Source organism: Suncus etruscus, chromosome 13, assembly GCF_024139225.1.
Source record: "Suncus etruscus isolate mSunEtr1 chromosome 13, mSunEtr1.pri.cur, whole genome shotgun sequence".
NCBI classification, from domain to species: Eukaryota; Metazoa; Chordata; class Mammalia; order Eulipotyphla; family Soricidae; genus Suncus; species Suncus etruscus.
Window position 1 is genome coordinate 39467754 of NC_064860.1, and position 12888 is coordinate 39480641.

Here is a 12888-nt window from a genome sequence, read left to right on the forward strand (position 1 = left end):
AGGGAACTTGCCTAAAATGAAGTCAAACATCATATATGGCATATATATGGTCTTCAGAGCAACACAGGGGGTTATCCCTGAGCATAGGATGTAAACTCTGGATATTACCTGGTTTGCCTTGAATACCAAGAAAAGTAGCCTAAGTTTTCCTCACAAAGCTCAATAATAAAGACCAACAGACCCATCAGGGGGCAGTGAGGTGGCGCTAGAGGTAAGGTGTCTGCCTTGCAAGCGCTAGCCAAGGAAGGACCGTGGTTCGATCCCTCAGCATCCCATATGGTTTCCCCAAGCCAGGGGCAATTTCTGAGCTCTTAGCCAGGAGTAACCCCTGAGCATCAAACAGGTGTGGCTGAAAAGACAAAAAAACAAAACAGACCCATCAAAAATTGATATAGGAGATGAACAGGTAGTTCTTGATATAAGACAGATATATAGCCAATAGACATGAAAAATTGTTAATAACTAATTATCAGAGTAATTAAAATTATGACATATAAAACAATAATAGCTAATATAAAAAGAATATAAGTAGACAAAGTTGTTGGAATGTGGAAAAAAGTCACTTATTTGCTGTTGGTGGAAATGTCATTGGTTCAGTCTCTATAGAAATAAGTATGGAGACATTAATATATATATATATATATATATATATATATATATATATAACTCCAATATGACCCAGAAATTTAACTTCTTGGCATTTATCCCAATCATACAAAGACATTAATATGAAAAGATGTTTACTGCAGTATTATTTAAACTAGCCAATATATGGAAGCAATCCAAATGTCCAATTAAAGATGAGTTGATAAAAAGATGCCATTACATGTGCACAATGGATACTATTCAGGTTGGTACAACCTGGGTGGAATTAGAAGGTTTATTTAAACAAAATAAGTCAAAGTGAGAATGACAAGCGAGATCATTCTCAAATGTAATATTATATATAAATAAACAGAAAGATGGGAGTAATAGAGAGTATTTAATGATGACAAATCCTTTACCTTAGTTTGCAGAACTGAGATTGCTAAGCAATAGGGAGAAGAAATGAAAGGGAAAAAAAGAGACAAACTATCACGATGTAACTTCAGTGATTAAGGGTCTTTGGCACCTTGGTGATGATAGTTGTGCAGAAATTTTGCACAACAAAATCACAAGTATTAACACTCAACTATGTGACCTCAACTATGATAAGAAGAATAACTCAAAATATATTTACACTTTTCTTAATGCTTTTAAATCAATGACATCTCATTGTTTTGATAGCAATTTTAATGATAAAATTTATAATCTATAATTTCTATTTTTCAGGGATTTTTGTGTAATATAGTTATAGTCAACTAGTTTATTTTATATTTGTTGTGAGTTTTAGTAGCTAAATAATATTATATACTTCCTTTACCTATATAAAAATGATTTTAACTACCTTTATCCTGAATATATTTCAGCTTTAAATATAAATTCAACTATGGACAGAAAGAAGACTTGTGTAAAATCTCCTACAGAAGGTAAAATGACCTTATATTTAATTGAGAGTGATGAAGTGTTTAATTTCTTTAGAGAAGTAGTTGATGATCTAGTTTGAGTTCAGCCTTGTGCAGAATGGAAGCATGCAGTTACCTAAATGCTTTTATATAAAGTACATTGAATAAACTTGCCCCTTTTTTTAACCTAGAGCAGTAAGTAACATTAGAAGATTATGTAATTTTCTCTACTAAGCACAATTCAAATTTTCTGATGAACACAAAGATGAGAAAGACATCAAGGTTTCTCAAGAAGTTCAGTTGTTGGCAAATCTAGACATGGACACATAAGCAGAGGAGATACCAAGGCTCAGAAAGAACTTCACAGATAATACAAAATGTAAATTTAATTATCTAAAGGAGAAGTATTGCTTTTTGTTTGTTTAAGGCCATATCTGGGAGTATTCAGGGAGTGGTACTTCTGGTTCTGTGCTCAGGAATCACTTAGTCCATATGGCAGCTTCAGGGGACTATATGGGGTGCTGAAAATGGAACCCAGGTCAGCTACCTACAAGGTACTTTAGTTCAATACCAACTGTACTATCTCTCTTGTCCCGGAAGGATTGCATTAATAGAGTGTAATGTAAAACATCTTAGACTGGAAACAATGTGGAAAGAAATATAGAAATGCAATTGTGCTATCAGGAGTACAGAGATAATATAAATGATGATAAGGTGGCAGTAGTGTGTTAATTTGAAAATAAGGCTTTTAAAAGCCAGTACAGAACAAACTCAGGCTTTGGACCTACAGACAAAAAAAAAAAAAGAGGCAAAGTCAGCCCAGGGCTCCTAATGGCATCTCTGGTCTCTTGAGATGGTGAAGGCACTCACTGAGGCACTCCACTGTCCAGTATTAAGACTGGGGACTGATGAGCAAAGTTTCTGGAAGATGACCTCTGTGTCCTGACAAGAATATTGCATATGGTTCATTGATGTGCTTTTCTGTTTTCAGATGTGTCATTGTCACTGAATACAAAGCAGTTCCATCACCTCCACAGACCCTCTTGCTGCTGTGTGTACATGTCTGACTGTAGCTCTTTTTCTTCAGATTGTCTAAAACTGAATCTAGCATATATTTATCTTTCTAGTCTGACTTCTATTTCTTAGTCTTTATCTCTGAGCCTGATTGGGGTACTATTTATTTTCATTTTTATTGATGAGGAGCATCTTCAGTTGACGAGATGCCGTGTATATCCAGCCAGCCATCTCCTCTTCTTTCTCATCTTTTTTTCTTATCCTCCTCTTCTTCCTTCACCTTTCCTCCTCTCCTCTCCTCTCCCCTCTTCTCCCCTCATCTCTTTTCCCCTCCCTTTAGTTATGATGTTCCTGATATTGACTTTCATCAAAGAAGAATACGACTACATTACAATTTTATTCCTTTTACAAGAACATCAGTTGCATGATGATACATCCAGTGTTATTATTATCAACAAACCAAATATAAATATTATATTTGCCTTTAAACATTGTTTCTTATCTGTTTACTTTGTAGATATTCTATATTAACTTCAGTAATTTAAAAAACTTTTTATTTGAAGTTCTGTAATTTATAATACTGTTAATGCTGTATATAGTTTAAATGCCACATCCATTACAAGTGAACTGACTGATTTAAATACTTAAAGATAAGGTCATATATACTCAAGAAGCTGACTCTTCCTTTCGAAGGTCAAGTTTATACCCAGCTAGTCTAAAGTCCTTATCTGAGAGGTTGATTAGTTGTTCAGTCATTATCTGGTCCTCAGAATTGTCATCTTCATTCTCTATGTCTGATGCTGGCCTGCGTTGTTTCCCCATTGTCACACTTGTATTGTGGGTTTTTCTACGTGTTGTGGTGGTATTCATTGTCTATATGATGTAGGCAGCACACTCCTCTGGCTCCTCCCTTTCTGGATGGGCTGACTTGCCTCTAAGGGAGGGGAGTCCTCCGTGGATGAAGCCTCACACTGGGTCAAATCTTAGGCCCAAGCATTCAACAGAGAAGACAGTCCAGAGAGAAATGTTTGTTTCTGTGATATAGCGCCGTTCTTAGTGTGATTTTTCCTTCTTGTTGCAATGGAGTTCTTTCCTTAGAAAGAGTGCACGGCCGCGTAGCGAAGCGGAGCGGCCGTGCTCCTCTGAGCCTCTTTTTGCCCCACTCGCAAGAGTTTCACGCAAGAGGACAGTAGACAGACATAGACAGGTCACACTCACAGTCTTTCACAGTTGAGCCCCACTGGGCCGGTGTACTTTCGCGGATTTTCCCTGCCTGGTGTCACACACAGGGAGCCGGGTTTTGCAAAGCTTAGCCGGTTTTTATGCTCTGAAGTCCCTCCCTCAAGTTTATACCCAGCACTTCATGATTCTCCCTAGTGTGGCTGGGAGTAATCATAGAGCACAGAGTCATGAATATTTCTCAATACCACTAGGTGTGACTCAAAACCAAACAAGAAAAATTACATATATAATGACACACACATATTGTTTTTCTCACTGTAGATAGATAGTATTGACAGATTTTTGTTATAGACAATATTGGTAGTTTTTTCATTATAGATAAGAAGCACTGGTTAATTGTTGGATGTATTTAATATGGTTCATATATTTGCAATGTTAATATAATATAATAATATATAATATATACTAATATACTATATAATACATAATATAATGTTAATGTTTGTTACCTAATTAATATTTCTAAAATAAAATAACCAAGTTATGTTTTAGTACTACTACATTCTAAGAGTATATCAACTATATGGAATTCTTAAGTATAGACAGTGATAATTAAGCACAAAAAACTATTAATAGTAAAGTTTCTATATTTTTATTAGTAGAGAAATAGGAAAAATATAGGAATATAGTAAAAAACCTTGGCATGAGTATGGAATTAAGGATGTCATCTGTAATTGTATTTGGTATTGGCATATATACACAGCATATATGGTACATTGTACTCAACAGTGTTCTTGATAAGTCAACAAAATAATTCATTTTATTAACTATTAGCATTTACCACATTATAATTTTAATATCTCATATGATAAAACAAAAAATTTATATACTGTAAATTTATTGCACACCAAAATATATTCTTTTCTTAAGAGAAACAGCTGAACTAATTCTAGTTACTTTTCTTTTTTGCTTCAGAATGAATAAGAGATTTATTAAATGATAAATGGGTTGTATGCAGCTTTAAATAAAGCCCTTTAAAGGAACTGACCAATCAAATGTTGTTCTTTTCTCTATTCTAGGTCACAGTTATCTGACTGCATCTGTGGGTACAAAGGTTGTTCTCTTTTGCCTACCCATCTGCTCAGATTATGTGATGTTAGCAACATGGGGAATAGACCTTGGAGGCAAGTCTAACTGCAACATAGCCTACCACCCAGAGAAAAATGAAACAAACAACACATGTGGTGATAAGGAGCTAACCTGGTTCTCCAGACCAGACCAGAATACATCCCTTCAGATTGATCCAGTGGCTGTCAGTCATGAAGGGAATTATTCTTGTGAAATTGTAACGCTGGATGGGAATTTCCATCATTATTATCACCTCCAAGTGTTAGGTAAGGAACACCATGTATTGTAGTGTTTCAGAAAATCCAATTTAGTATTGAAGTAAATTTCTCTAAATAATGTGTCCCAAGTGCTAAGACTGAAGCATTTCCCCTGCATCTCTGCAGTGGCCCCGGTTGTGACCTTATCTGAAAAGAACAATAGAACTGCAGAGTGCGAGGCAGTAGGGAAGCCGGCTGCACAGATCTCCTGGACTCCAGAGTGCGTTTGTGTCACCACTGAGCAAAAACATTGGGACAATGGAACAGTCAAGACACAGAGTACATGCCAACTGGAAGAAAATAATGTGGCTTCTGTGTCCTGCTCTGTCTTCCATTTGACTGGTAACACCACCAAATCCATAAAGCTGAATCAAAGTTAGTAAATTTTCTAAAATTTAGTATAATTTTCTAAAAGTAAAGTTCTGTGTTTTATTTTTCCATTCTTTCAGACGAGTGAAGAGTGTTATGAAGGAAAAAGCTACATTATCCCCATGTTGCTAATTATATTTACAAAGATAGTTATTTCAAAGATGCTCTTTCCATTGTCCTTTATATATCTTTTCCCTCCTCAAAAAAAATAAATACTGTTCCTAGAATTATATGGAAATTTGTTGTAAATATTTTTATTATTGAATGTTATTTGTTTTACATTTAGAGTTAACATCTATACCACCAATAAATAGTCTTGTATAGCTTACTTATAAATGAATAGTTATGACTTTAATTGAAAATGACAATACTAAGATTTAATTGAAAAATAAAGTCACTCATAAATTATTTTCAGGAATTTTTAATCTGTGTGAAACTTTTTCTCACTCCACTGAAGTTACTTCATTGTCTCATAATAACATCTATGTTTCAGTTTATTACTGTTTCTCTACTTTCCACTTCTAACTTATATTAATTTTATATTAAATGTTCTTTTTCTTTTTTCTGTTTTGGTTTTTGGGCCATACCTAGTGACGTTCAGGGGTTACTCCTGGCTATGCGCTCAGAAATTGCTCCTAGCTTGGGGACCATATGGGATGCCAGGGAATCAAACTTTGGTCCATCCTATGCTAGCATTGGCAAGGCCTTACCTCTTGCACCATCGCTCCAGCCCCTATATTAAATATTCTTGTCATCTGTACAATACAGTTTGAAGTCTATGTTAATGTATAGCTTTGCTCAATTTCCAGAGGCAAATACTTTTAAATTTTTAAGCTTTTTGTTTCCTAGAAATTTATTCCTTTTGAACAAATGAAAAACTTATTCTACATTTCTTTTTATGTCAAATTTAAGCAGTGTTAAATAAGTGTACCCATGTTCTCTTATGGTAGAAAAAGTTTTTTAATTTTATCTTCTCTTTATATTTCATCTATAATAATAAAAGAAATTTTGGTTAAATTAAATAGTCAGTAGATTATCTGAACAGATAAGAATTTCTTAAAGTGCTGAATCAAGAAATAAATCCATTCTGCCATTTTTCTTCACTGATATGTATTGTTTTAATTTTTAAAATTTCCTTAATAATAAACATACTTAGTGTTAATTCTCACTGAACTCATGAAGTAAAAAATCATAGAAGCCACTGTAATACTACTTTTGCATGATAAAAATTGATAGGTTAACCATCAATTAAAATTTTTTTCTTCTTAAAAAGACATAGCTTCTTGATCCGGAGAGATAGCATGGAGGTAGGGCATTTGCCTTGCATGCAAAAAGACAATGGTTCAAATCCTGGCATTTTATATGGTCCCAGGAGCCTGCCAAGAGCGATTTCTGAACATAGAGCTAGCACTGCCAGGTGTGACCCAAAAACCAAAAATAAAAAAAAACAACATAGTTTTATAAGTTTCTCTTACTTTTTTTCTAATGTGTTCTGTTGGTTCTTAGTGTCTGCCCAGCTAATGTCTTAGACATTCCATTTTCTCTGCCATCAGTTTGATATATTTATAGTGAGAGTCTTCAGTGTTTTCAATATTTGCTCATTTTCTATCTTTTTATCTCAGTAAATTTTCCTTGATTTTTGAAAATCAGTAATTTCTTACCTACAATTCTCTGCTTTAGAGAAAAGTTTTCTAGTCATTTGTATTGAAAAGATTAGCCTAATTATCATTGATGTGGGAGCACATAGAAGGGAGGAGAGGATGAAGGAAAGGGCAAGGGGGTGAAAAAAAAAACAGTAATTAGATTTTCCTTTAATCTTCTGTTTTGTGTGACACTTTCTCTTTCTCTCTAGTATGTCTGAATTCTCCAGGCTCATTTCCCCCAATTCATCTTTTTAGGGAATCACTTCTTGTTTTCTGCTGAGTGAAAAAATTGAAATAATCTGACTGCTGAGAGGTGGGAGGAGTTTAACAGCCACCTGTCCTCTACAGACTTTCAAAGAAATGTCTAAATTTTTACGGATATTTCACCCTACACACACTTCTTCCCTGTATTTGATACTGCCTCTTTGGGCTTGTTTTAGACACTAAAGTTTTTAACTTATTTCACACAAATGATTTGCCATTTATTTATTTTCATATTAAAAATAAAAAAATTTAATCTTTTAAAATAAAGAATCTCTTCCAAACAATGTTAAAAATTGAAGTAAAGTAGAGGCTGGAGAATTTAGTCTCTCTAGGCACATTCACAAAAGGCAGAAATAAAGAACAGGCAATTTATTTGTTGATATCTATTGTTAGACTTAAACTTTACAGTGCTGTAGCAATTAGTGATTTAGTGAATGCAGTGTACTCAAAAAATTTGAGTGCCCTTGATATAAAATCATTATATTGTATTAAGATCATTGAAGATAGCAAAAAGAATATTGCTTTTCCAGCTGCTTTTCTTACAAAACCTTGCTTATATTGGAGAGGAGAAAGATTATGATGTTACTATAACATTTAGATTTTACATCTCTCCTATTAGAAGTTGTAGCTCATAAACTCAAAAAGCAACCCATTTCTGTTTTGAGATAATTATCTTGCTGGAAATATGGAGAATCTGAACACTTAACGTAATTTTATTATAACAATTATTTGAATTAGTAGTTTAATGATTAAAATAAAACCATAAAAATGAAATTTATATACAGTAAGACACTCTTGAATCATTTATATATGGTATATATGTATAGTAAAACAGTTTTAAGTTCACAACAAAATTGAAGTAAAAGAATACATATGCACAAAATTCTTGTCTCAATACATGCATAGCTTCTCTTTCTATATATATCTATCATAACGCAGAGAACAAAGTCATGTTATATATTAGGTCTATAGTATCACACAAAATAATGTGATACTAAGCCACTCATCCTCCTTCCATTCTTACCCCTACCAACCTCCTAATATTTTTATGGTACTTCTAATTTAGCATTTTATAGAGTATTATACAGTTGTAATAATAAATAATAACTTTGGAATGACTTCTTTTGCTCATTAAAATACTTCATCATTTAAATATACATTGAAACTTCTTCCATGCCTTTTAATGATCAAATAATATCTTTTTTGGTGCTGAATAATTATTCCATTGTTTGTGTATCCCTGTTAAATCATATTTTATATCTATATTTACAGAGAAAGAGTCATCACATACCACTAAGTATATTTATCTAATTGCTATATTGATCTTCATGGGATTCATTTGTTTTCTGATATTCTATGTCTGCAGGTATTGTTTTTTTTTCCCCTTTTCCCCTTTGTTGAACTAGATAGAAATGAATCAGAAACGTAGACTTAATTCACTGGGTTAAATTAACTTGCTAATTCACTTCTTTAATATTCATGTACCTTATTTTAAAATGTTAGATATGGGCTATTCTGAATATGAGAGGAATATCAGTAGTTTTCCTAGTCTTATAAATAATAAGAGTGACTTAGGTCATATAGGGCATGATCTTGGGAAAGACAGAGAATGTTAATTTTTTATGTTGGAAAATAAGTACAATAAATAGTTTCCTATAGTAAAGAGGTAGATGTTTCACTTATAATCTATCATATTTAGTTCTTTTGACTAATTGAATAATGTTGAATAATTTAAATTATTTTGAATAATTTGAATAAATTTCTAAAGATTCCCAAAGATCAGAGGTATATTACTTGGGTATATTATCTACATATTATGCTTTTTGCTCAGTTTTGGTAGTCCAATTTTTATTTTTACATCAATTAAAGCACATTTATCATTAAAATTCTGTTTCTCATTTTCAATATAAATATTTATATGTTTTACATTTACTTTAGTTTATTTTTAAATTTTACAGAAAATGTAAATTGAAAAAAAGAAGAGCTTCTTTAATTACTGAGGAGGTAAGATACATTCCCCTCTGCCCGTAAGATAATTTTAAAAGGATATTTCCAAACTTTTAAACAGTGTATTCTAAAATTTTAGTGCATAATTTGTTTATGTTTTTGGGCCACACCAGTGACTCTCAGGGGTTACTCCTGGCTATGAGCTCAGAAATCGTTCCTGGCTTGGGGGGTGGGGACCATATGGTTCGCTGGAGGATGGAAAGGCCATCTGTCCTAGGCTAGCACTTGCAAGGTAGATGCCTTACCTTTAGCGCCACTGCTCTGGCCCCAGTGCATAATTTATAATTTGCAATGTTAGTTTTTCAGTTTAAAAGTAAAAGTTGTAATTTTATAAGGGTCAGTCATTATAATTTTATAATGGCCAATTATACTTATTTGTTAAACATCAATGAAGTCCTATTTATATACCAACTCAAATTCATATTTGATTTTATAAATTGCTTTCTACAAATCATGTAATTTTTGTTTCATTTGAATGATAATTTTGATAGATATTGAATTGGAATCTCATAAAGAGTTTAATTCTCTATTTTAATATAAATTTATAATACATTTATTTTATCTTAAAATAAGATAACAAGGGCCCAGAGAGATAGCACAGCGGTGTTTGCCTTGCAAGCAGCTGATCCAGGACCAAAGGTGGTTGGTTCAAATCCCCACGTCCCATATGGTCCCCCGTGCCTGCCAGGAGCTATTTCTGAGAAGACAGCCAGGAGTAACCACTGAGCACCGCTGGGTGTGGCCCAAAAACCAGAAAAAAAGATAACAAGTTTATAATAATGTTCATATTTATGGTTTTGATGTACAGTTGTCACATTTTTCAATATCACTAAAGTACACAATATTCTCTACAACTGTCCTATTATTTCTAGTCTCCCTCTTCATTCTTCCCCCATCTTCTCCTGCACTGATTGGTAATTTTAATTTTGTAACCCAAAGGCAAGAAATTGTCACTATTCTATATTGTTTATTGTCTTCTCGTATTTCTCTTTATATCATAGATAAATAAGATCATCTGGTATTTGTCATTCTGCTTCTGACTTATTTTGCTTAATGTGATACCCTCTTGTTTCATACCAGTTGCTACAAACTGCAAGATTATATTTTTTCTTATAGCTGCACATTGTGTGTATATATATATATATATATATATATATATATATATATATATATAAAACCATAGATTCGATTCTTTTTTGTTTTGTTGTTTTTGGGTCACAATTGGCAGCACTCAGGGGTTACTCCTGGCTCTATGTTCAGAAATCGCTCCTGGCAGGCTCAGGGGACCATATGCTTCCCTTTTCAATATCTTCATCATTTCTCTCTTATACAAGCTCAAAATCTATTTCATTCTCTACTACCTTATAACTATTACCTTACTCAAGTATTTGTTGAAATACATTTTTTTTTTTTTGGTTTTTGGGTCACACCCGGTGATGCTCAGGGGTTACTGAGCTATGCGCTCAGAAGTTGCTCCTGGCTTGGGGGACCATATGGGACGCCGGGGGATCGAACCGCGGTCCGTCCTAGGCTAGCGCAGGCAAGGCAGGCACCTTACCTTTAGCGCCACCGCCCGGCCCCATGAAATACATTTTTATCTTTATTCTTTTCTATTTCTTTTTTTTATAGAACCTTTATTTTCTTCCACTTAATACTAAATAGTAACTTTTTAAAAAGTCTTGTCCTATGTTCATGTAAGCCCAAAATTCAAATATAATCACTATAAATATATATTATAGTTGTTAGAAAAATATAGGTGTCTATAAGAAAAAAATATGTGTAGTGTCTATAATAATGTCTGGATTTAAAATTTTTATTTTAACTGAATTCTTTTATAGGCTGAAATGCAGCCCTATGCTAGCTACACAGAAAAGAATAATCCTTTATATGATACTACAGACAGAGCAAAGACTTCTCAGCTTTAACAAAGTTCTGATAAAGGACTCTTCATATTTAGTAAGTTATTGGAACCTAATAAGAACAAATGGATCAAGGTACAATTTAATTGCTGTTTAATTTTTTTATTGTTCTAGAAGACTTTATTGGAATTACAATTTTGAAGATTCTGTCAACACAAAACCATCTACATTCATACAAGTGAAAATTTAAAATCATTATTAAAACAAATTTTCTGAAGAGCTAATAGAATGAGACAAGTGCATTATTAAATATTAAAAAATACTTGCTCTGCTGAAGCCATGCCAGCTACAACACCATCCATAACCATTGTGTTGCCAATGGCTCAGCTTCATTACTTAACCATGGATATCTTCAGAGACTCCAAACTGACCAAAACTCCAGTTACAGGTAGGTATTTGGATTGACATTCAGAGGACTTTTTTCTTAAGTTAATGAGAGAACTTTCCCTTCATCTTCTCATATTTCTTGAAGTCCTGGCAGTCAAAATCACTTCCCACAAAAGTCACAGTATCAGCCACAGAACTTGGAATTCCTGGACCACATGGTTGAATGTGCAGCCACTTGGCAACTCCAAATTTTTTCAATACTGTCATACCAATAACAACATACCAATTTAGATGTTAATGTGAATTAAAAGTCACCTAATAAAAAAACAAAACTAAAAAACAAAGTCACCTAATGTTTAGTATTAAAACAAACAATGGAAAACAAACTAGCAAAAAATCGCTTAACAAGTATTTTGACATTGACATAATGAACTCATTGTGAGATACATTAATTTTTACAATTTTTTATTGCTGTACTTAAAAATATTTCATTACCAATTACCTGCAAACAAGCAATATAATGTATATTATTTTGTGCCTGTCAAGAAGGTAGGCTCAGAAAGGTGGAATTCTGAGGAAAATACTTGTGGTGGGACTGGTCTTGTAACAAATGTGTTATGAGCAACTATATAGTACATGGTCTTTAAATAAAGTAATTTATTTAAAAATGTTTGGTATTTTATATAATGAAAATCAAATTTTCTCAAGATATTAATTCATAGAAGAAACAGTCATAAACCAATTTATACATATTCTTCCAGAAAATTCTCATGTGCATAAGATATATTTATATGCCTATGGTATTTATATACACTGTATGCTTATTTACATATAGTGTGTCTATCTAGACATAAATGTGAATGTGCCATAATGAATATATATACTTTTATAAATTTAATTACATACTTTGAATATCTTTCATATCTCATAAGCAGAGCTACCTCATATTTTATGATTAAGTTAGTTGTAATGTAAACATAGACATCTAAATTGATTTTTTTAGTTTAGTTTTTCTGTTATTAATAATACCACATTATACAATATAAAATGCTTTTTGTATATATATATTTGTTTGTTTGTTTGTTTGTTTTGGGGCCAAACCCGTTTGACGCTCAGGGGTTACTCCTGGCTATGTGCTCAGAAATTGCACCTGGCTTGGGGGGACCATATAGGACGCCGGGGGATCGAACTGCGGACCGTCCTACACTAGCACTTGCAAGACAGACACCTTACCTCTAGTGCCACCTTCCCGGCCCCACCTTTTGTATATTTGCCCTATGTTTTATTAGTCAAA

The 12888-nt window shown here is 33.1% G+C and overlaps 2 protein-coding genes across 2 annotated transcripts in view; both read left to right on the forward strand.

Moving 5' to 3' along the window:
* The window catches only part of USF3 (upstream transcription factor family member 3), an 869396-nt gene that overhangs the window by 771803 nt on the left and 84705 nt on the right, over positions 1-12888 (forward strand). The window lies entirely within an intron of this gene.
* Positions 1469-11273, forward strand: LOC126025785 (cell surface glycoprotein CD200 receptor 1-like). Its single transcript, XM_049785554.1, has 6 exons — positions 1469-1508; positions 4760-5074; positions 5192-5440; positions 8614-8707; positions 9300-9345; positions 11187-11273. The coding sequence occupies exons 1-6, from the start codon at positions 1469-1471 to the stop codon at positions 11271-11273; spliced, it is 831 nt and encodes a 276-aa protein (XP_049641511.1).